Source organism: Mus caroli, unplaced genomic scaffold (genome assembly GCF_978045245.1).
Source record: "Mus caroli unplaced genomic scaffold, Mus_caroli_1 scaffold_6, whole genome shotgun sequence".
NCBI lineage: Eukaryota > Metazoa > Chordata > Mammalia > Rodentia > Muridae > Mus > Mus caroli.
Window position 1 is genome coordinate 139293883 of NW_028227261.1, and position 21418 is coordinate 139315300.

The following is a 21418-nucleotide window of genomic DNA, read 5'->3' on the forward strand; positions in this document are numbered from 1 at the left end:
AGGCTCCTGACCCCTGTTAAACTCAACTACAAACTGAGTAACCTCAAACTATTTGCAGTAGTATAGTACTTCTTATGAATTTAATATATAAGAGACATTAGCAAAGGAAAAAGTTGTAGTCAATATATATCTTCCTCAATATCCATGACTTTACTAGGTAGTAAATATTCCATGAAGAAACAGAGAGGGCCACAGGCTGAGGCTCTGTCTAGGCCATAGGTCAAAGCTTGGATCTACCACTTATTTACTTCCGAGACAGCCACAGGGAATGACAACAGAAAGAGCAAACAGTAGGAAAACACTGAAATGCAAGTCAGACTCTTACATGTATATCACATGTAATCCCAGTAGCCTATCAAGCCAGGCACAATACTTTCCTCACTTTGTAAACAAATTAAGGTGCAGAAAGAACAAGACACCTTAGCCAAGGTCAGCAGATGCCTAGGACAGGACAGCAGACTACCAGCACAGTCTTCTCATCTGTTGTAGGCAACAACTATTGGTAGTCATGTGTACCAGCTCAAGAATGGAAGATACCTGGAGAGAGCCTAGAAGAGCAGTTGACACATACTATGTAGACAAGAAAAGATGCAGGTTGTGCCAGAGACAGATCACACTACCAGAATTAAAACTATACATGTTCCTAATCCTCCATATTTCCAAGCCTTGGCACAGCTGATCGATAAGGCTGATCAAAATTTATGTTCATATTTCACAACATGAAACAATAAAAGCTGAAAGGCTGAGGCCAAACTTACTGCTATCTCTCAATACATGCAGTTTCCTTTTAGTTGACGGGTGAATACCTGGGAATCTCAGGTATGAACTCTGGTGTGTAATCACTGAATGTGGGAAACTCATTCAGCCTTTTTTCTGGAAAGATAAAGTCAAAGCTGGACATGGGGATTCATGTCTGTAATACAGCACTAAGGGAGGTTGAGGCAGGAGAATCACTGCCAGTCTAGGGCCAGCCTGAGCTACTCAGAGAGTTCTAGGATAGCCTGGGCTAGAAAACAAAACATAGTCAGATTAGGTTTCATAATTTGTCCAAAGGCCATAAAGTTCCCATCAAGTGGTCGCCACCTCACCGGCAATGATTATTTATATCGTTAACTCAGGTGCACCCTCGCTATAGAAGCCTACACAGAATAAACTAAACCTCTGGCCATAAGCGCAAGAGTCTTTAGATAATGTGTGTAAGAAGAGCCGGTGCTCATTTTGTTTTATGAACCACCCTAATGACTTCAAATACAGTTCTAAACAAAGATAGACCGGGTTCTCAGCTTTTCCACCGTACTAACGACAGCAGACCACTTTTAAGAAGCTTACTGCAAATTTAGGAAACTCCAGGAACTTGGGGTCTACTGCTGTCTCCTCCTCCACTGTTGAAAACAAAAGTGATCCATGCTCCAATATAACCAGAAACCTGAATCAGAACCCTGCTGCATTTATGCAGGGCAGAGAGAAAGCTGGGGAAGTCAAGTCACAAAGCTTTATGGCTCAAGAGCTACCAAAGTACTTCTTTTTTTTTTTTAATCAAACTCATACACAAACACACGCACCAGGAAAAAAAAAAGTTCTTTATCAGGTCTTCCAAGGGGCTGTGTTATATGAATTTGTAGTGTAATTTTTTTCAGGGTGCCATAAAAATGTCAATGACTCTTCTGTCATACAGAGCGCCTCCTAGGGTGGTCACAAGGCCTCTAAAAGACAAATTTGGAAAGAGCTCGAGAAAGAGGGGCCAGGGGAACCCCACTTACCGAAAACACTGCATTCTGAAGCCCAAAAGGTATGGGAGTCAGCCGGGCCAGCGCCACCACCTTCAGGCCGCTTCCTCCCTCCACGACGCGGATAACGGCGCTCAGCTTGTCGCTGTTCTGGATCCTGGCAGCCACCCAGGCGGTGAGTAGCCGCTTGCAGACCACATGAGCGATAAAGGTGCCAATGAGGACGCCCACCACCATGAGCCCCATGCCTAGCACGAAGCCGTACAGGTAGCCGGCCGCCACATTAAGCACGATGTAGCCCCAACCGCAGGGGAAGGAGACCACGATGAAGCCCACGACGAAGAGCAGGACACCGAGCAGCGAGTCGAGGCTCTCCACCCAGAGCAGGAGGTGCTGCAGGTAGCGGCGGACCAGGGCCAGGGAAGCGAAGCACAGGGCGGCCAGCACGCACACCAGCACGAGGCTCCGGCACCAACAGGTGCTGCCGAGGCAGCAGCAGCGCCAGTTTCTCACCTCGGCCACCCCGACCACCACGCCGCCGCCGCTCCCGGGGCCGCCTGCCAACGCCCCGGCCGGCGCCGGCAAGTCCGAGGCCGCGGGCAGACCGTGGCGCTCCAGATAGGCGCCGAGCAGGGCGCCCGAGGCCGCCGCCGCAGCAGCCGCCGCCGCCGCGCTGGCCCCGCCCCCGCGGGGAAGGCGGTCCTCCGAGCGGTCCCCTCCCGCTGTCCGCTCCGGTGCCCAGCGGCCCGGCTGCTCCACGACGCCCGTCCGACCGGCGTGCTGCAAGGCCCGGGGCAGCGTGTGGGGCAGGCTCCCACCGGGGCTCCGCATGCCTCGGCCTCAGCCGGCCAGTGTCTCCACTCCCGCCGCGTCGCCCCGCCTGCGGCCTTCCATGGCACCCCGCACGCCAGGCCTCGGCTCCCTGCGTCCGCTCGCGGGGAGGGAACGGCCGGAGAAGGGCGGCAGAGGCGGTCGAGACGCGGTCCCGCCGGGAGTCGGTCGAGTCTGGACCCCGCGCCCGCAGAGCCCGCCCCCTTGGGCCCGAGGGGCGGGGCACGCGCAGAGGGGGCGGAGACATAGCTGGGTGGTCGGTCACGCCCCCGTGACGCCCGGCTGGTGCTGCGGATGAGTGGCGAGGTACCCGCGTCTCTCAGGCAACCGAGGCCTCGGCTGCCGGGGGCAGAAGAGTGAGGCGGAGGGAGGCCACGGGAAGCGGAAAGGGGACCCGGGGCTGCGCGCTCTCAGCTTCCACGGGCGCGCGCGTGCCTGCGTGTCAAAGACCCTTGACCGCAGCTGCTGGGACTCTTGCCAAGTGCCTCTCTGGTTTCTGATTGGCCTTTCCTGCAAGCCAGCAGTGGGGTGTCGCTCTCCCCCCCAAAGCTGTCTGGCGACTTTAGGGGAGGAGTTCTTGTCTGTTCGTAGGAGGATAGTTGTACCATCCCAGAGAGCAAAGTCTCCCAGTGACTTCTAGATAACTCGGTTGTTTAGGAGCCCAGGGAATTGGTTGTGAAGAGCCACTCTTCAGAGAATGTGTCTTCTAGACCCTAGTCCTTTCCTGAGTGCCAAGCACTGTGCTGCATAGAGTAGAAAAGATTCCTCAAAAGACCTTTGTAAAGGGTTGCTGTTACCAGCCCTTTCACGAACTATGTATAGACTTATGACTGACCCAGTGCTAGGAAAGCAAGGTAAGGAATCAAAGATGCTAGCTAGAGTTCTTATCTGAGATAGTAGATAGAAGAAAGCCATTGACTCAAGGAAAATATTACAACTATGTAAAAATGAGGTTGATGCATCAGAGTTGAGATGCCCATGATACCCACCCAAATGTGGCATTCCAATAGATGTTTGAAAATAGGAATATGGCATTGACATGAATTATCACTCCTAGAAATTTTGACATTGATGCACAGGCAACAGTTAAGACCATGGTTATGGATGACTGAATAGTAGTAGGTGTGCTAAATATTCCCTGTATTCTCTACTCGGTCATATATTCTGCCAAGTGAATTGTGACTAGCTTTTAGATGCCTTAGGAACCTTCCAAAATCCTTTCTCTCTTTGCCATTGTCAAGTATCGGTGTTCCACAGAGTGAAGAGTAAGAATCCCAATTACTTCTTGATGGAAGTATTAAGTGAGTGAGAAGAAAAACCACGGACATGTGAGAGTTATATTATCAGGGCACTGTGATATTATCATCACTTCTGACTGGTGTGAATGAGAACAGGTCTGAGAAATTAAACCTTGAGGCATCAATATGCTACTTAGACCTTGTGAAGAGAATCTGAAAGACTGCCGAAATATTACTTAATATTAATATTTTATGATGATGATCATCATCATCATCTAGGCACTCCTATTTCTGTTTCTGTTCTCTGTCATTTACTCCCATACCATACAGAAGCCTTGTGTTCGCTTCCAGTTCACATTGCAGAAGACTAAAATCCAGATGCGGAGCCCTTAGTTCTGAGCCAGCTCTAGGGCTGCCAGCGCCCTTCACGGGCCAATCTTGGATCAGTTCACCCATATTTACGCAGCACATGCCTATCCAAGATAACCATCTGTGTCCACTGGGCACAGTGCTCTGGCCACTGCAGTGTAAACTGTAACTGAACGTTTCCACTCTTGTGCCACTAGAATTTATTTATTGTAGAATTATGAAGATTACATTTTACAATGGGAAAGGAGGCTTGCCTTGCTGCATACACAGCATGATCAGCCTAAAACCCTTATGGGAAAATATTAACTCTCTCCCCTGGCCTACAAAGGTGTTTATGACCTCACCTGGCTGGCATCCCTACCTCACTGCCCTTGCCCTTGCCCTTCCCACACTAGCATGCGCAAGTTTCCTACTTGAGGTTGTTCACACTCTACCTCTGCTGACCTCTCTCTGGTGAATGAATAGTCTTCCCTTGTCTCTTAGAAAGTCTAGTTTCCCTTTCCTTACTCATATTAAGCTCTGCAGGCCTCTGTTCAAAGATGACAGCCCTGATGACTCTCATCTGAAGGACCAGTCTGCCTGCCAAAGAGCTGTGGCACTTTTCTCCTAGCACAAGCCCTGCCTGAGATTTCCATGTGTATTTTATCCTTCACTGTCTGTCTTCCCCAACTGTGGAAGTTGCCATTTTTATTGTCTTGTGAGGTCCGATAACCTAGCTTCCTAGAACACCTGACAGACTTTGAATTTTAGGTTAACCTCCCAAGTCATGTGTTCATTATGGAGTTTTAATACATAATTTGTTCTTATTGCCCCACTCTCCTATTGTCTTCCTCTCCCCCACCCACTCTTAATAGTCTCCTTCCCGCTTAATTCCCTTCTTCATTCATGTAACAATTTGTATATTCTGTAACCATCTCTTTCACTCTTCCCTGCTTCCTTCAGACCTCTGACTTTCTAGTTCAACACAAACACACACACACACACACACACACACACACACACACATGGTTTCACATATGTGAGAGTAAGTCTTTGAGTCTGGCTTAGTTTACTTAAAAGATGTGTTACAGCAGGGCAGTGGTGCCGCACGCCTTTAATCCCAGCACTTGGGAGGCAGAGGCAGGCAGATCTCTGAGTTCGAGGCCAGCCTGGTCTACAGAGTGAGTTCCAAGACAGCCAGGGTTACACAGAGAAACCCTGTCTCGAAAAAAAAAAAAAAAAAAAGATGTGTTATATCGTTATTTCTGTTATTTCTACAACGTCATAAGTTCATTGGAGCTGAAGAAAAATTGCTTATGTATATGTATCATATATGTAACACATTTTCTGGATCTATTCTTTTCCTTAGTATGTATATGGGATGGTTCCATTTCTTAGCAGCCATAAACGTGAATATGCAAGTACCTCCATGGTACATTACAGTGTCCTTTGGGTATATTCATCCAGGAATGGTATAGTGGAATAGGTTTTTTTTTTTTGTTTGTTTGTTTATAATATAAAGTTTTTGGTTTGCTTGTGTTTCAGGAAATATTAAAAAATGAACCTGTCAATTCTCTGAGCTCCTGCTTCTCTCAACCCGCCAACTCCCCAGAGGGGCCAACAAGCTTCTGGAGCTCCTGCCACCATCAACTCTCTCCAGCTGCACCCCCCACCCCCAGCATCTGACTCGCTTGTCCCTGGAGCCTCTAGTTCCCTCTCTGCCATCAGAGGTCCCACATACCAGTAACCAAGTAAAGCAAAACTCTCGAAGCTTATAATTAACCAATCAGATTTATGTATCAATAAATTCTCAGTTTACAAGAAACCAATACAATAATTTCAGAACCAATTGATAATGATAAAAGCTATATCCTAATTATTCTAACCTTATGATATCATAACTACCTGTGGCTGGTTAAAGCCACCATGGTGCACATCTGCCTCCATCTTTCTCTTTCTCCCCTGATATGTTCTCTGGCTCTGCAACTCTTAGCTCGGCCTTCCTTTTCCCTGTCCAATCACAGGCCTCCTGCTGCCCTAATGTAATTGGACAGGAAAAATTCTGGGACATGCTTGGTTGCTTTTTGTTTATTTCTTTTTAAGAAACCTTCATCCTGATTTCCATACTGGCTGGCAGCACTGTGGTAGCTTACCCCCCGCCCAGCAGTGAATAAGGGTTCCTCTATTCCCACAGCCTCATCCATATTTGTTTGTGGCTGGTATCCATTCTGACTGGAATGACATAAACTCTTAGCAGTTTTAATTTGCACTTCATGGATAGCAAAGGTATTTATTAGTAGCTTCTGCTTCTTCCTTAGAAAATTGTCCATTCAAATCATTAACTAGTTTATTGATTAGAAGATTTGGAAGTATTTAATTTTTTCAGTTCTTTATATATTCCAGAGATTAACCCTTGTGTGGCATACAGTTCGCAATGATATCTTTTTCTTATTGTGTAGGATTGTTTTATTCATCAAGGTAACTGTTTCCTTTTCTGTGTAGAAAATTTTACATTGTGTGCAATCCCATTTGTCCTTTCTTACAGTGTTTTCCTGGGCTGTTACAGTCCTTTCTAGAAAGTTCTTACCTGTACTTATGTAGTCAGATGTTTTTCTCTAGCACTTTCAGAGCTTCTGATCTCATGTGGAGATCTTTGATCCATTTGAACTGATTTTTCTGCAGGTTAAGAAATATGGATCTAATTTCACATTCAGCCTTCTTGGCAACATTTATTGAATAGGTTATCATTTTTCCAATGTATGTTCTTGGTACTTTATTAAAACTTAGATGGATGTAACACACACTCTCTCTCTCTCTCTGTCTCTCTCTCTGTCTCTGTCTCTCTGTCTCTGTCTCTGTCTCTCTCTCTGTCTCTCTGTCTCTCTCTCTCTCTGTGTGTGTGTGTGTGTGTGTGTGTGTGTGTATACCAGGCCATGCATTTTTACCCATGCAAAACCTAGATACTATAAAGAACTGAATTTCAAGGCAACAGTTGTATTTATTAAGACTAGAAAGACTAGTTCAGCCAGGGGTGGTGGCACATGCATTTAACCCTATCACTCAGGAGGCAGAGGCAGGCAGAACTCTGTTCAAGGCCAGCCTGGTCCACAGAGGGAGTTCCAGTATAGCCAGGGCTATATAGAGAAAGCCTTTCTTGGAAAAGATAGGGGGGCGGGGAAATAGAAAGTTTCTTAAGAAAGATATGGTAAGCACACTCGATTGGACAAGTATAAAGTAAGCTTCTCTAAGAAAAAAGTCACAAGTAGGTTTTATTACAAAGGGCATATATGGGATTTGACTGACTCTCACATTCCATCTTTAAAGCTTGCTAAGAAAGACTCCTCCCAACACTTCTTTCTAATATTCCCCTATGAGTGTAATTTGTAATAAGATTAAAGGTTAAGGAAGTGCTCTTAGTAAGGCAGTGTTTAGTTCTAGGGAGTAGGTGTTGGGAACATATCATCATTACACCTCATGTTAGCCCTTAGTAAACCTAGCCTTATTTACTGGTCTTAATATCCTTGCTTGAGGTATCTCTATGAATGCATTGTTTGTCCTTAACTGAGAGCAATATATTTACTTTCTTGGGAAAGATGTCTTTTAGAAAACACATTTTGTCTCTGCGGACCATTAGGTCCTTGTCAGCAAGTCTAAAGTCCCCTGCATTTCAGTAAAATCAGATGGGGTCTGAGGAACAGTACGCCCCTCTTTCCCTTTCCCTCCATGACTCAAAAACGTTATCATTATGCTTTTTGTTGAGGCTAGCTTTGGTTATTTGTGGTCTCTTGTGCTTCCCTGTGAACTAAGATTTTTTTTCCCTCTGGTTCTCATGAAGAATATCATTGAACTTTGATAATAGCATTGAATCTGTAGATCATTTTCAGTATAGCCATTTTCAAAATATTAATTCTGCCAAACCACAACCAAGGAGAATCCATCTCTACCGTCTTCTTTACTGCTTCCTTTAGTGTTTTGAAGTTCTCATAGCGGTCTTTCGATCCCTAGTTGGGTATCTCAGTTTGTCTTCCCATTATGGTAAAATACTCTTGATAAAAACAACTTAAGGGAGGAGGATTTATTCTGCCTCCCAGTACGTCTTCTCAGGGAAGTCTTCATCGGGAGCTTGAAGCACCTAGTCACAGGATGGTCCCAATGGAAAGCAGAGAGCTGCAAAGGCAGGCTGCTTCTCTAGAGACTCCCGGCCAGGATATGATGCCACCCACAGGGAACAGATGTTCTCCCCTTAATGAATGCACTACCACAACCCCTCACAGATAATCAGCGGCTCATCTCTACTTTCTGTCAGATCGATGGTTCACCTTAAAAGTCATCACAGTCATAGGGTTTTTGGTTTGCTTTGTTTTGTTTGCTATGGCAAATTGTATATTTTTCTCCAGAAAATGTTCTTATTGATATATGGAAAGGTTACAGACCTCTCTATAGGTTTTGTATTCTACTTTCTTTATCTTTCTTTCTTTCTTTCTTTTTCTTTTCTTTTTTCTTTTTCTTTTTCTTTTTTTCTTTTTTTTTTTTTTTTTTTTTGAGACAGTATTTCTCTGTATAGCCCTGGCTGCCCTGGCACTCACTCTGTAGACCAGGCTGGCCTCGAACTCAGAGATCTGCCTGCCTCTGCCTCCCAAGTGCTGGGATTAAAGGTGTGTACCACCACCGCCTGGCACACCTTGGAGAATCTTAGCTTCATGCTCCCAAACCACACTTCTGCCACAGTCTTCAACAAAGTACTTTTCTGGCCATACCCCCACCAATGGGATAGCCATACTTGCATGATAGCCATCTGTCCCGAGCTATCGTTCTCACCAGCAAGAACACACTCAGACAACCGGAATCTTCTGCAGCAAAAAGCTTTATTGCTTCTTCAGGAGGGAAGACCCCGACCCCGGAAAATGGCGTTGCTTATATAGCCCTCAGCCATGGCGTTTCAGCACCTGATGTTGCGTGTCAGCTCCTGATTCGTTGCTCGCCCATCACCCCATTACTACGCCCCGATATGGGCAGTGACTAGGCGTGAGTTCACTCTCGCACCTGCGTACAAGGCTTGTTTACTAGTTAGGCACAGCGGAGGCCAGCGCCATCTTATAATGGCGATTGCTCGCGGCACAGCTCTCCACAGCCATCCACATCAGTCTTTGCTGGCCCCTTTTCCTATAGTGTTCATGTCAATAGGAGATAGCATCTTCTTAATATTTACTTGTGACTCTAGCTCAGTGGAATAAGCACGATTGCCCCTGTGCAACAAATGGCAGTTGCTTCTACTGATCCATAGAGAGATTTATAAATTCACTTAGATATATCTATCTATCTATCTATCTATCTATCCATTCATTCTCCATAGGAATAGAGTCCCATTTTACTTCTAAGTCTCCTCTTTTACCAGGCCACACAGACAACTTCTGATCTGCCATTTTACATGTACCAAAGAGAAGTGGGCAGTGTGCATGTGTGTGGCCATTCTCTGTTGATTCTCCATAAGGTTCCCCCTCTATCTTGTCTGCCTTGCTCTTCACCTGGGTAGGCAGACCTCTGAAGTATCAGCCAACGTCCTGTTTGAGGACAGTTTCCAATTAGGGTTGAGAAGTAAACAAGGCCAGCAGAAAATGGGAGAGAAAGAGACAAGAGTAGTCTGGATACACATCTTAATCACCTTTCTCTGTGATTTTAACATTAGCTGTGTTATAACCTGGAAAGAATTGTCATTTCCTAAATTTCAGTTTTCTCCGAAGTCTGGTAATGGTTTCCTGATGATTCACCATTTCTTATTAGACTTGTTTGATTAGACTGAAGTATTTGTCAGGAGTCTCCAGAGGAACAGGACCACTAGAATATGTAATTACAAAGAACTATATTAGAAATGATTTATGCAATTCGAGGCTAGCTAGCCCTTGCCTGTCTGCCTGGGAGGTCTGGAGAGTAAAAAAACAGTAATTGCTCAGTCCAAGGAATCTTCCAAACAAGACAACCAAATGATACAGACCCACCCCAAAGGATCTCAAATCTCATATGTGTAGTAAAAATTCTAGAATTTTGGTTTCTTTTAAAAATGCAGAAATATAATAAGAATATGTTTTCATTTTAATCCCAAATATGGCGATATGGGGCTGTTTCACTGCAGCTGATTATGGTTTGCCTCATGCTTTAAGAGAGGCATGGTTTTGCCAACTGCAGATAGTTTCTATGACTGTGCAATGTTTGGAATTCTGGAAACTTTCCAAAGGGTATATAAATGTTAGATCCCCATAGGCAGGATTGGTGGTGGTTGGTCATTCGGGGGAGTAGTTACAGTAGTCATGCTCAAAGAAGAGACAAAAGAAATAAATTAGTGTTATAGATTTGGTTTAATGCTTGTATTATGCTAATTGAGTTCCCCAAATTGCTCAAAAATCCCACATGTAAAACCCTGAGGGTCCCTGCCCCCAGTTGTTTCTGTTTGGTAAATAAAGTTGCTGGCGGCCAATGGCTGAGCAGGGAGGCAGACATAGGACTTTGGGATTCCCAGACAAGGGGTCCAAGAGAAGAAGGAGGATTTAGAATCATGATGCCAGGAAATGAGAGCTGCAGGTTTGAGAGCTGCAGAAGACAGAGTAGCAATCATGTAAGAGCCAGGGAAGAGCGCCCCACCCCACAATTGGGTCTAGGGTAGCATGGATGGAATACAGATTTTAGAAACTAATAACTCAGTAGTATTGAAGGGGAGGTGATAGCAATGTGGAAGTTTGGGAGTGGCCTAGCCATTGAGCATATTAAATATAAGGTTTTGTGTGTGTGTGTGTGTGTGTGTGTGTGTGTGTGTGTGTGTGTGATTATGGAATCCAGAACATTGGGGTGAGTAGCAAGGAACTCATGTTGTTGCCAGGAAGATTAGAGCAGATTAATCATCTACTGCAACAAACTAGATTTAGGGATCTTTGTGTGTGTGTGTGTGTGTGTGTGTGTGTGTGTGTGTGTGTTTGTGTGTCTATCTGTCTCTCCCTCCCTAACCTCATCCTTATTACTCTCCTATCTATTCATAAAGGCTAAAACAGGTGAGGTTATAAAGGGTGAGAAAAAGAAGAACCCACAAAGTAGCAAAGGTCAGCTACACATGTCCTCAAAGAGCAGCATCAAGAACAAACCAAGTCGGAACAACACTCAAAACTCCCCAAGAGCAGAAAGCTTTCCCTTTTCTTCTGTTTTTCCTTCCACCTGTGTGGCACTTTCCAAGTGCAGGGTGAGTCCTCCTCACTTGTGTCTGCCACATACCAGTCTTCTCTGGAAATGCCTTCAAAACATACCCTCCCCCCCAAATGGTGCTTTACTAATTCTCTAAACATCATTCAATCCAGTCAAGCTCGCAGAATAAACTGCAAAACTGTACCATTGCCTCTGTTGCAGGCAGAAAGCCTGACTGACACAGAAAGGCAAGTCAAAGGCTGGTGAGTTCAGCACAATCAGCACTTGCTTTTTAATTTAACCTACCCAAGGCCACATAGGCAACCTGGTAGAGTCAGATTTCAAATTAAAAATAAATTCAAGGATTAAGAGGAATCAAAAGGTCTCTTGTACAGTAGAAATTGAAAAAAAAAAAAAGATAAGTCTAGAAAGGAAGGCGTGAAGGTCAACATTGCTCAAGGTCTCTAACTATCAGGGTGAGAAACATGAAGGAGGATCCCTCATGTACTTCTCTTGAAGTATGAGAGTAAAAGGTAGTATGATGGAATGAATCTTAATAACTTTCATAATCTTTACAGAAGGGAAGGCAGAAAAGAGAGCTAGAGGTTAATACAGGGTAAGAATGATAGGGATATTATTAAAAGACTCCAATGTGTTTATAATTTTAGGTTAAGAGAGGAAGTAAGGGATGAGTCAGAATCAGCAGGCTACAGAAGGTGGGACTAGGATTTGAGGGAGGATTAGCTGCAGGAGACAAGGCAAAGGAGAACTATTTCTCCTGGTTCCCTTGCTTCTAACACCCTGGGGGCTGCCCTGTGAGGTTTTAGCTGACTGTGGCTGGGAGAATGCAGATAGTTTTGCCTCTCCTTTGATAGCCTTGGGCAGATGGTTCATCCTCCCAGCTTTTTTACCCATCAGCCCCACAACTGCAAAGGCTTCAAATTGTTTGTAATATAGATAGACCATTGTCAACTAATCCAGTTTAAGTGCCAAATGAAGGATGCTATTAAAAACAAATGCAATGGCAAATTACTCTCCAAATCCAAAGTATCTACACTGTAACTATGGTTTTCTATGTGCTCTATTTTCTATATACTACCATAAAGGTAGATAAATCCATAATTTTGATATGTGGATAATAAAACTGTTCAGATCTGTTTACTGATGTTTGGTTACTCAGCAAATCATCTCTCAAACAGAATTAGGTGTGTCTTTGCATTGACACGATGATCTGAGGTGTATTTGCCTTCCTTTGTTGCCCTTTAAAATATTTGGTTTGGGGGCATTTAAGGATTCTAGACTCAAATTAGGACTTAGCTTATTTTATTAAAGTGTTCCAGAAGCCTTGAATTCTTTGCTAATTTTTATATCAAATAAACATGTATTTATACCAGACAAGACTGAAGTGAGAGGAACATAAAGCGTGTCATCAACTGGTGGCCTTGTGGGCTAGCGATATAGCTTTAGTTGTTAGGATGCTTGCCTAACATGCACGATGCTGGCTTGATCCCTGCTGCCTTACAAACTAGGGCTGTTGGTGCATGGATGTAATCCTTGCACTTGGTGAATAGAAACAGAAGTTTAAGGTCATCCTTAACTATATAGCAGGTATGAAGCCAGCCTGGGATGCATGGACACACACACACACACACACACACAAAGTAGCCTTGGAATGACAGTGCTATTCTTCAGTGGCTCACCTGCTGGTAAGGAAAATAGTTTGGATATGTTTTATAGGAGACAAATATCTTTTTTTTTTCATGCTTACTTGCAGCTATACAATTTAAATAAATACAGATATACCTGGACCCTGCATTAAAGTGCCTTTTCCAGTTAGCCATTAATTCCTTTTAAATGATGGATTTTCGTCTATTTGTTTGACAGGAATATATTGAAGATATATGCTGTGCCAGACTCATGTGAGAGTAGAAGAATTAAAGGCACTTCTACCATTGAGGAATACAATCCAATTAGAAGAAAGAGAACAACACCTCCATCGCAAAGCAAACTGGCAATTTCTGGTTTCTTTAGAGGCTCAGTTAGGTTATAATGATGTTTCGCTGGGGTAGACAGGTAAAAGAATGTTTTACTAAAGCAGGCACATGAAAAGTGTTTTCCTGAAGCCAACAAAGGTGAAAGAATATTTTGCTATAGCAAGCATGTGTAAAACATGATGTTTAAAAAGAATATAAATAGACATAGCCAGTAGCAGCTCGAGCTTCGGTTCACCTTGCTCTGCCTTGCTGATGACAAGCATCTGCCTTACTTACACTGCACTGCTGAGCTTTGCTGGTGGTGACATCATAGAGTGAAACTCACCCAAAAACTTTCTGTGAGATTCTTGCAGTTTCTTGCCACTTTTGTGGGCTGATTGGCAAGACTTGAGGTTTCTTCTGGATTGAATGGCCCTTGCTGATTTGTGTGTGGTGTCTGCGGAGTGGTCTGGACTGCAGCTGCTGGTTCATGTTTGGTGTTTGCTGGTGAACTGGACTGAGAACAAGGAAGATTTGAATCACCCCAAAGAACTAATTCTAAACAGGTCCACTCCTCCTACCCCCATATCCTAATAATCTTTCTTATCCACTGCCTCTGGTGGATGGTAGGCTAGAGGGGAGGTAGAATCATTATTAGAGCAGCTTGTGAAAAATATATGCCTACAGCAAAGTCTGTGTGACAAGAGCTTCAGAGTGCCTCTAAAAGGTTGGAATGGCAAGCATACGGAGGATGTCCTGAGAGGCACATGTTTCAAATAGTGTTCTTAATTCTGTTCCATGGTCACACTTTACTAGACAATTCAAACAGGGCTTTCTTCAGCATTTGAGCCAACTAGGAAATCACCTAACCTTCAGTTGTTTCACTCCTGTAGTCAGAAGTGCTGGCATTTTACCCAGGCTTGAATTGTCACAGTCATGCACGCCCATACTTAACTAAGCACGTAACTTCCTGAGTATCTCCGGCCTCTCACACCTTGTACACTACACTTCACTACATACTTGACCCTGAAGAAGGAGAATCTGGTGGAGGGGACAGAGTCACATGTGCCATGTAGATGCTTACCTAATTGTTATTCACAACAAGAAAATGAAAACGTACAGGTTTGACTCTGTGGATGTAACTTCTAGTCCAGATCGGTCATATGACCTGATATTTGCAGATTCTGTAATCTCAGCTCTGAGGGAAAGGTATTTCAAGATTCCAAAGAGAAAAATAATGAATGAAAATGCCAAGTTTTTTAATTATTTCATTTCTGTTGTTGTACAAGATCCCAATCATACAAAGTGCTGCTTGACTTAGGTACCACACTAACACTATATAGCTCATATTAAGAAGAAAAATAACAGATAACCCCTTTACATTTCCATTTAAAGATGTACAAAAAGTAAAAACTCAGAATATCCTATTACCAATGAGACTTTGATTCCTAGTATAGAAAGACTGACGTATAAAACTGTCACAAGACAAACATATCACTTTTTAAATAAAATCTCTTTACTTTTCATTTTGTATTTTGTTGTTATATGTGTATAATGTGTGTATGTGTGACTGTGTGTTTGTGTATGTGTGTGTATGTGTGCTAACACAGTGTGGAGGTCAGAGAACTGTGTGGTATTCATTTTCTCCTGTCACTTTTACTTGGGTTCGAGCAATAGAACTTAGATCATTGTTCTCTGGAGAGAATGCCTTTACCACTGAGCCATCTCAGTAGACAAGTCACTTTCTAGCCACACATACAGAAAGAGAATTACACATTTTCTAACATTTAAAATGATTTTTCTGGAAGATGATCTATCTTCAGTGAGAAAAAGTATGGAGGGAGAATGGAAGGGAGGAGAATATATAAAAATAACTAATAGAGTATACCTATATAAAAATAACTAATAGAGTATACCTACTATGATCCCAAGATGAACCTCTGCCATTTGTGTGCCATTGTATTCTATCCTGCATAAGGATTTAAGATTTCCCATGGAATCTGATCTCACACCATAGAGGAGTAGAATAACATTATCAGGCATAGAAAATGCCAAGTCACAAAAGGACAGAAAAGGGCAACACCAGCTTGAGATGTGATGGGATATTCTGAAGGTGGATACAGAGAACAACTGTGAGCCTGGAGGACAGAGGCAGCATCAATACTTGCTTGCAGGAGTTTCAAACTTGAATTTGCATCACAGTTCCCCAGGGAGCTTTTAAAAGCACATTTCACTGGGCCTCATCCCCAGAGACCTTGATTCTGCAGGTCTGTGGCTGGGGGAAGTCAGTAAGAATTTGCATTGCTCACAAATTCCCTAGGGATGTGTGTGCAGCTGGTCTTGGAACCACACTTTAAGAAATACTTCTGAGTATCTGGATTTTATCCTACAGTACTTAGTACTACAAAGACATTTTGCAACTGGAGAAATAAATGAATCTATTTGAATTTAGAAAATTTCCTGGACACTGGTAAAGACAGGGGAGAAACCTGCCTGGTGGATCATTCCACATGTCCAGAAATAAGAATAAATGGATCTGAGCCATTTGAGGAAAAATAAGACTAGATTTGTCTTCCCTCAGTGGACTGTAATTTGGGATATATAAACCAAATAAACTCCTTTCTTCCAAACTTGTTCTTTGTTATGGTGTTTAATTACTGTAGTAGTAGCCCTGACCTAGACAGTAAAGAAAAAGAATTCTTTCCTTTAAAGGTAAGGAATATCAAACAAAACATACAATTTTAAAATTCAAGGGAATGTTTTCCAGGCTATGAAGATGAGCAGAGCTACAATCAAGTGCACAGTTGGTACTGCCTCTGCCAAAACTGTATTTACTCTTCTAACACTATTAAAGGAGAGCTCAGGTCTTAGGAAGTTATCAAGTACTGCCATTTCTCTTTCAATTAGTCTTCTTTCTGGCGTACTAGTAGCATTTAAAGCTGTATTCACCCAGCTAGAGATGCTACTGCCCAGCCTCACCCATAGCTGAAGATGCTATGCAAATGTATTCTTCCTGATATAATGAAGCTGCTGAAGTGATGTGTGCAACTCCAACATTTAAAAAAACAAAAACAAAAACAAACATGCCTGTCTTGTTCTCTGCTGTCTTTCTCTGTACTGATCTGGGATAGTGACATGGCTGAGTTGGTCTGACAGTCTACCCTGGCTTGACTGTAAGATGAAAGAGAAATAAACTCACTCAGCCTATTACTACTGTTACTATTACTACTACTATAATACAAACACACGCACACATGAGTACCTGTGCTGTGCACATTCACATATGGACACACACACACTCATATGTACACACACATACACAGATACAGTATATATACAGGTACAGATGCATATATGTGAAAGAAAATTTGAAATAGAGTTCCAGTCAATGCTTTTTAAGACCGATCCATTAATAATCACATTTATATTTTCTAACAAATGGAAAACTGTCTTCCTTAGTAAAATAAGGTTTGCTATTGTGTGATACATTCTTCAAATGTCCTCAGAAATGATCCTGGAAAACATACCTCTCTGGGTAAAAATATTTCTGCCAAATTTATACAAAGATGCTAGATGTTAATTGTGTGGGATTATACATGTCTGCATTTCTATCAAAATTAAGTGATTTAGTGACTGATAAAACTCACATAAAATTCTACCTTGTCTTCTTGTCTTTTATTTTATTTTATTTTTAATCTTGTTTTCCTCCTCCCACAACTTCTCCTGGAAACTCCTATCTCCTTACCCATCCACCTTTATGTTCTCTCTTCCTCCTTCTTTCCTCCTCCTCTCTGTCTACCTCTGTCTGTCTGTCTGTCTGTCTGTCTGTCTTTCTGTCCGTCTCTTTCTCTCTCAATAAGAAGCAAAATCAACACACAAAAAACAAAACAAAGGCAAAAGACCAATAAGACAAGAAATTCCAAAACAAAGCAAAACTAAAGGTTCACAAAAATAATACTGGGTTGGTTCATTTTGTATTGACCAACCATTCCTAGACATAGGGCCTACCCTGAACTGTGGTTGATTTACCCAACTGTGCTTCATTGCTTAAAAATAGCTTCTTCATTAGGAGTGAGACCCTGTGTCCACTTTTTCCTCTCAGTGTTAGACCGTGTCTGCCTTGAACTTGCACCTATCTTGTTTATGTTGCCCCAGTTTCTGTGAGTTCAAGAGTGTGTCAGTTCCTTTTGTGTTGGGAAGACTTTAGCAATATGTCATTAGGAGTCATTTTATTGCTGTAGCCCTTTAGCAAATTAGCAGTTTTTCCTCTAGGCCTACTGCCTATCTAGCCTCATGTTCTTGGCTACTTTTGCAGTCTCAAAAAAGGAGTTCTGCCTCATGGAACAGGCCTCACATCCAATTTTTAGAAAGTGGTTGGTTGCCAGGAGTGGTGGCACACGCCTTTAATCCCAGCCCTCAGGAGGCAGAGGCAGGCAGATTTCTGAGTTCGAGGCCAGCCTGGTCTACAAAGTGAGTTCCCGGACAGCCAGGGCTACACAGAGAAACCCTGTCTCAAAAAAAAAAAAAAAAAAAAAAAAAAAAAAAACGAAGGAAAGCGGTTGGTTTCTCATAACATTTGTGTCACTATTGCAACCAGTGAACCTTGCAGGCAGGTTGATGTTGTAATTCACAGGGTTTGTAGCTGAGTGACATTGCTGACCAGCTTTTTCCTGTACTAACATGCAGACAACCTTACAGTACCGAATGCTACTCGGTAGGGGTAAACACTCTCTATGCTCCATGTAGTTAAGAGGCCCTGACTTAGAACTTCCCCCTGGGCCTCAGGGAAGGTCCCTGAGTCCCCTCTCCTTGCCCAGCCAATTAATGTAAAAGTCACCAGGCTCACCAATCATTACTACGTGCCTAGTTGCTGTTACTATAATCTGCCCTCAATAACTATATGAAAAGCTTATGAAAGAAAGAGATGGGGTTGCCTCTCCTCTGGGCGCAGCAGGACCCCGACATGCTGGAACAATAAACCTCTTGCTTTTGCAGCAAACTCTGAGTCTCAGTTGGGAGTCCCCGGTAGCTAGGGCTCACTTTGAGTCTTACATTGTAAGTGTTGTCCTTATCAGTAAAGCCTTACCAAAAAAACTCTCTGGAAAGCTCATGGATTTTCTAACCAAAGTCAGAAAAGCTGCTGTAAAAACATTCTTGGATTTTCCAACCAAGTCAGAAATTCTGGTAGAAAAATTCTAAAAGTAATTCTTGGGTTTTCCAAACAAAATTAAAAAGCCAAAAAAATAAAGAAACAAAGAAACAAAAATCTAAAAGGGCTGTGTTCACTCTTCAGACAACTTTCCCCCATAACTGCTGGGAAGCATTCCAAACGAGCTGTGTTAGCTCTCTAAGGAAATCTTGGGATTTCTGACCAGAAATCCTGTTAGCAAACACTCTTTAAGACCTGTGTTCACTCTCCAGCGATTCCCAGACACCTCAACTCTCGATGATAAAAAAAAAAAAAAAGGCTATCAATTTCTGCTAGCTCCCACAAACAGACCGGTTTTTATTTACATATCAATTCAGTTGTTTATTCCAGGTTCCCTATTGATTATCCTATGAATTAGCATCCTACTCCCAGCCTTTAGATTCTAGGGAGAAAGCCTAACATTTTTTAAAACATTTCAAGATAATTCAGAGATCTGCCTGCCGCAGTTAAAGGCTGACATGAAATTAGCTGGGTGGGACTTTGTCCTGAAATTACCTTTTCTACCACACCCTGGCCTAACCTGGCTGTGTCCCAGGCTGACCTTGAACTCAGGAATCTGCCTGCCTTTGTATTTTTCTGACAAGCTGGCTCTTTAATGCAGTTGTCTTTGTTCCTTTAGATTCATGAAACTCCTTATACAATTCATATTGCATTCTTATATTTGCATAGTTGAAAAGTTATGTATTTTCAACTCATGTTTTTAGAGTTCTTTTCCACAGAAGGTCCCAGCATTTTCTATCTTACAAAAGACATAGAGACACCTTTGAGTACTGAACTCAGGCTGTTTTAATTATCATTATTGTTAGCAGGGAGGACATTCCTTGGGGGAGTGTGAAAATATGTACATTATTACAAAAATAAGCCATATGTCCACAGCAGCCATTGACTTTCATGGAGGCCCATGCCTGCTGGCCCCATCCCAGGGGCAGGAAGTATGTCATTCTGTCCCTACCAGGGTCATGCCACACTTAGCACTTCTTGTACCTTGATAGACATCATCACTTTCTTTAGATTGGAGAAATTTTCTTTTATGATTTTTTTGAAAATATTTTCTGTGTCTTTGACCTCTGGTTTTCTTTTCCTTCCTCTAGTCTTATTGTATGTATATTTTTTCCCCATAGTGTCCCAGAATTCCTAGATATTTTGTGCCTGGGGTTTTTTTTATATATATATATTTAACATTTTCTTTGAACTATCCATTTCTCCTACTTTATCTTTAACACTTGTGATCCCCCTTTTCAAGCCTCATACTCCGTTAGTGAGGTTTTTGTTTGATGTCTTAAATCTTTCAATTAAGTTTTATCTCAGTTTGGGGTTTTCTTTAGTGATTTTATGTCATTGTTTAATTGTACTTTCTTGTTCTGAATTGATTTCATTATTTCATTCCACTTTTTGTTTGTATTTTCACAGACTTCGTTGAGGAGATTACTCATGTCCTCCCTGAGGTCCTTGAATTTATTTTTATAGCTATTTTGAAGTTCCTGTCTTGTGTTTCAGCTTGTTTTTCTCATGGCCTTTTCCTGGCTTCTTCGGCAGTTCTTGTTTTTGTTTTTGAAAAGGGAGTTATGAGTTGTTTCTTGGTGTTGATATCTGGTCTCATCGGTGTTGGCTGGGTGTGCTGGTCTTTGATTGCTGTTACCCACTTTCAATTATAGGCAAGTATGGTGGGTGAAGGTGCTTGCTCTTCAGTTGAGTGTGGCCACTTGGGGGTCCCTAGGAGAATATGTTCTTTTGGATTGGGGGTTGACACAAAAGAATTAAGATGGGCTAGAAGTGAAGGCTGAAGAGAGTCTGTAGGAAAGAGCTGGGGCAATTCTGGGTCTGCACCAAGAGGTGAAGTTCCCGGAAATGGAAATGGGAAGGAAGTTCTTACAGGCAAGCAGGCTGCATGTAACAATTAAGAGCACGTCTGTAAAGACCCGACTCCCTTGCCTTTTATTTTAAGTGGGAATTCCTGTTTTCATGTTTCATTTACCTTCTGACTTAAATTTTTTGAGACTGTTTTGCAAAAATCAGAATGATGGTTATCTCTATTGTAAAGTTCTCAGGTAATGTTGGCTCTTACCAATCTGCCTTGCAAATATTATATAAAGATTTACAGATTAGCAGATCCACAGATCAACCTAGTTCCTACTTTAGTCAATGTAGACATTCCAACTGTGGAAGGGCTAATGTCAGCCATAGATCAAACCATTGTGCCTTGTGCTTGACTTCTGAGATCATCCCAGAGTTGGTTTGTTTGACAGACTCTGGGTAGATGTTAAAGAACAAAAATAATTTGGAATTCAAACAAAATGTGTTAACAAATCACAGAAATAGATAATGTGTTACAAAGAATAAAAGGAAACAGTTTTAATACTCAGACTTAAGGGAGCCATCTGCTTTTGGTCCCTACATAGCTTGTCTTCTTTTTAGCCTGTTTATCTATAGATGTACTGAAAAAACTCCCTGCTCCATTCATACTGCACAAGGCAAGCTGAACTGGGGTATTTTTCAAGGACTTACTAAGTAAACAAACAGGTCATTCAGAAGGTGGGAGAGAAGTTCAGGCTAGAGATCAAATTTAGAGAGTTCCAGTGTTTTAATGATTCACTAACCCATGGCAGCAGATGAGAGCTACTAGGGAAAAAGAAAAAGCTCATTGATAGTGTACTTGCCTGATATACACAAGACCCACAGCATTATCCCTGCTACCAGGAAGACAAATAGGAATCAGCATGTTATTAGCTCTCTAAAGGTTAATACTCTTGAAAAAAGCACAGGACCTTCGCTCTTCCCCATCATTATGGAAAATTTTAACTCCAACATCTTTGTTGCAGCATCTGCTTTTGTATGTGTCTCTCTCCCTCTTTTCCTTCCTATCTATATTGTACTGTATGACTCCCCTGCAGTCTTTATGCGGGACATACAATAAACCAACTAACA

General features: G+C 42.5%; 1 protein-coding gene across 2 annotated transcripts in view; it reads right to left on the bottom strand.

Annotated features, from left to right (window-relative positions):
* The window catches only part of Tmem64 (transmembrane protein 64), a 42220-nt gene extending 39662 nt beyond the window's left edge, over positions 1-2558 (bottom strand). For both annotated transcript variants that reach the window (XM_021160752.3, XM_021160753.3), the window contains exon 1: positions 1761-2558. In XM_021160752.3, the coding sequence (XP_021016411.1) occupies positions 1761-2558 (798 nt within the window). The remainder of the gene's footprint in view (positions 1-1760) is intronic.
* Positions 2559-21418: the final 18860 nt, after the last annotated feature.